Consider the following 2,757-nt stretch of genomic DNA (forward strand, 5'->3'; position numbering starts at 1 on the left):
TCTCTCTCTCTCTCTCTCTCTCTCACACACACACACACACACACACACACACACACATTGCTGTTGGTACTTTTTAAAGAGATAAACTAATGCAAATGCAATTTAAGTGATATCCTTTCATCCCTCCCCTTCTTTCCTCCCCAGAGATAACCACAATCTTTTTTTTTAAATTTCTTTATTGTTTAAGGTAATACAAATGTGTCCTCATCCCCCCATTAACCCCTAACCTCCTCCCCTCATGCTCTTATCCCCCATAACCACAATCTTGAACTTGTTTTATATAATGCATGTTTTATACTGTTACAAAGTGTGTATATATATCCATAAACAATAGTCTTGCTCTATATGCTTTAATTTTTTTTTCTATTTGTTTTCCTTTGTATCACATAATGATGAGTGAAAATGCTTGGCTTAGTACATTTGTCTTTACACTGAAGTGTGTTTACAACGAGTTGTACAGAGATTTCTGAACCAATACATGAACAGATGAACACATATAATATTAAAGAAATAGGTGTCCGGATCCTCGCCTTTTATATGTCTCTGTCCAAAAATATATGTGTGAGACATCCCCTGCCGTGGGGGCATCGCATTGTGCTGGTTCTCCTTTGCCCTCTCACCCCGCTTTGACTTCACAGAAGGAACACATACTGCCCACACCTTCAGAATCTTTTGGCTTATTGTTCTAGAGCAGGGGTGGGCAAACTTTTTGACCAATACATGAACAGATGAACACATATAATATTAAAGAAATAGGTGTCCGGATCCTCGCCTTTTATATGTCTCTGTCCAAAAATATATGTGTGAGACGTCCCCTGCCGTGGGGGCATTGCGTTGTGCTGATTCTCCTTTGCCCTCTCACCCCACTTTGACTTCACAGAAGGAACACATACGGCCCACACCTTCAGAATCTTATGGCTTATTGTTCCAGAGGGTAACAGCTTCCAGAGCTCCAGATAAAGGGACAGATGGTCCTGAAATCAGCTGAGTGACAGTAGCAGGGACAGCATCTGGACCCAGAGGAAATGTACACTCAAAGCGAATTTACTTTTCAACCCGCAGGTCCCGGCTCGAGGAACAAGATCTACCAGGTGCCCTGAGGAGGAGGTCTCAGGACCTGGATGTCGTCATTTGTGGGGACACCACTGACCAGAGTCTAAGATTTCTACCCAGAAATTTCGAGCAGCTCAAGAAGAGACCAAAGACGCAGCGTCCATCTTCCTGGCCATTTCCCAGTAACAGAAGACAATGATTAAGAACCAGGTGACTTTGGGTTTGTTTTATTCTTTCCTTCATTCTGTGGTTGATTTCTGGAGGATTTGAAAATACAATTGAATTAAAGAACAGTATGATTTGTGCAGAAATAAATTTAGCCCCTAACTTCAACATTAAGGCAAAATAGGATGAGGAATGTATTGTTCCCAGAGCCTCACTAAATGACTAATGTTGGGACATAGTGTGACTGGAGCATCATACGGGTTCCATGAGCTGTCACCTTCTGTCCAACATCTCTGACAGCCCTCACGGCCAGAGAGCCATGAGGAAAACAGGCTGTTCACTGACAGAGGGGACAGCAGGCCCTTCCTTGGAGGGTGTCACTCTATGTTTCCTGACATTTAGGTTTTAGATCATTTAAAATATATATTTTTTTTTATTTTTTTTTAAAATTAATTTCAGAGAGGAAGGGAAAGGGAGAGAGAGAGAGAAACATCAATGATGAGAGAGCATCATTGATCGGCTGCCTCCTGCACGCCCCACACTGGAGATCGAGTCCACAACCCAAGTACGTGTCCTTGACTGGAATCGAACCCAGGACCCTTCAGTCCGCAGGCCAACGCTCTCTCCACTGGTCCAAACCAGCTGGGGCAGGACATTGTTTATGGTTCTTCCTAGAGCTGAGATACTAGACAGTGTCCTTCACTTCAGTTTTCCTGTAAATGCAATGCGGGGCTCCTCAGAGGTCCCTTTGAGAATAGACCACGAGAGCTCAGCGGGCACAGGTTTTCATGGGACCATAACAGTGACCCATCGACCCAGCCTTACGGTGGTCAGGATTAATCTAGAAACAAAACCGCAGTGGCCTAAGAAAATGGAAGGACTGCATGGCACACAAAGGTCCTGTGTGACCACGTGGCTGAGCTGGTGTTTGAGGTCAGGTTTGGCAGTAGGCAGTGTGGAAAGTACTGTCGTCTGCGAAGGTTGGGGTCCCAGAGGGTTTTCTATAGTTCATCCTCCTCTCTAAGATAGAACACTTTCCTGTGTTCAAAGCCACTTCCTACTGCCTCATCTCTTATTACCTTCCAACCACACATCATTGTATATGTGGTCTGTTGTTGGCCGAAACATTACGTAGCACGGGACTATAGTTGTGTTTTCTGAAGGCTGCGGTTTACTTTCTTAGTCTGCTTAATGACTTGAATAGTCTCCTGTTCTTTGGACATGTTTTGGAAAAATGCTTTATTCCTCCTAATGTATAAAATATATTTGTTTAATATGTAGTATCTTGTAATTATACTCTCTGCATTTTTTTTTTCTGGTTGATTCTGATGATGGCTGTCAAGATTGACAGTAAATGTAGGAACGGACTTTGTTTTAGTTACCTTGATATTAGTAGTATATATTTAGTGCCTAGTAAATATGTGCCTTTAAAATATATATACACACACACACACACGCACACACACACACACACATACATACATATATATTAAATGCAAATATTTCTGGTTTGAGAAAGAGGATTTAATGACTACTTAT

The 2,757-nt window shown here is 42.3% G+C and overlaps 1 protein-coding gene across 1 annotated transcript in view; it reads left to right on the forward strand.

Annotated features, from left to right (window-relative positions):
• The first annotated feature begins 898 nt into the window (after positions 1 to 898).
• LOC102771014 (zinc finger protein 28 homolog) overlaps positions 899 to 2,757 on the forward strand; it is a 39,355-nt gene continuing 37,496 nt past the window's right edge. The window contains exon 1 of the mRNA XM_015570971.1: positions 899 to 1,263. Within this exon, the coding sequence (XP_015426457.1) occupies positions 1,249 to 1,263 (15 nt within the window). The 5' untranslated portion in view covers positions 899 to 1,248. The remainder of the gene's footprint in view (positions 1,264 to 2,757) is intronic.

Source organism: Myotis davidii, unplaced genomic scaffold (genome assembly GCF_000327345.1).
Source record: "Myotis davidii unplaced genomic scaffold, ASM32734v1 scaffold1388, whole genome shotgun sequence".
In the NCBI taxonomy this organism is placed as follows: domain Eukaryota; kingdom Metazoa; phylum Chordata; class Mammalia; order Chiroptera; family Vespertilionidae; genus Myotis; species Myotis davidii.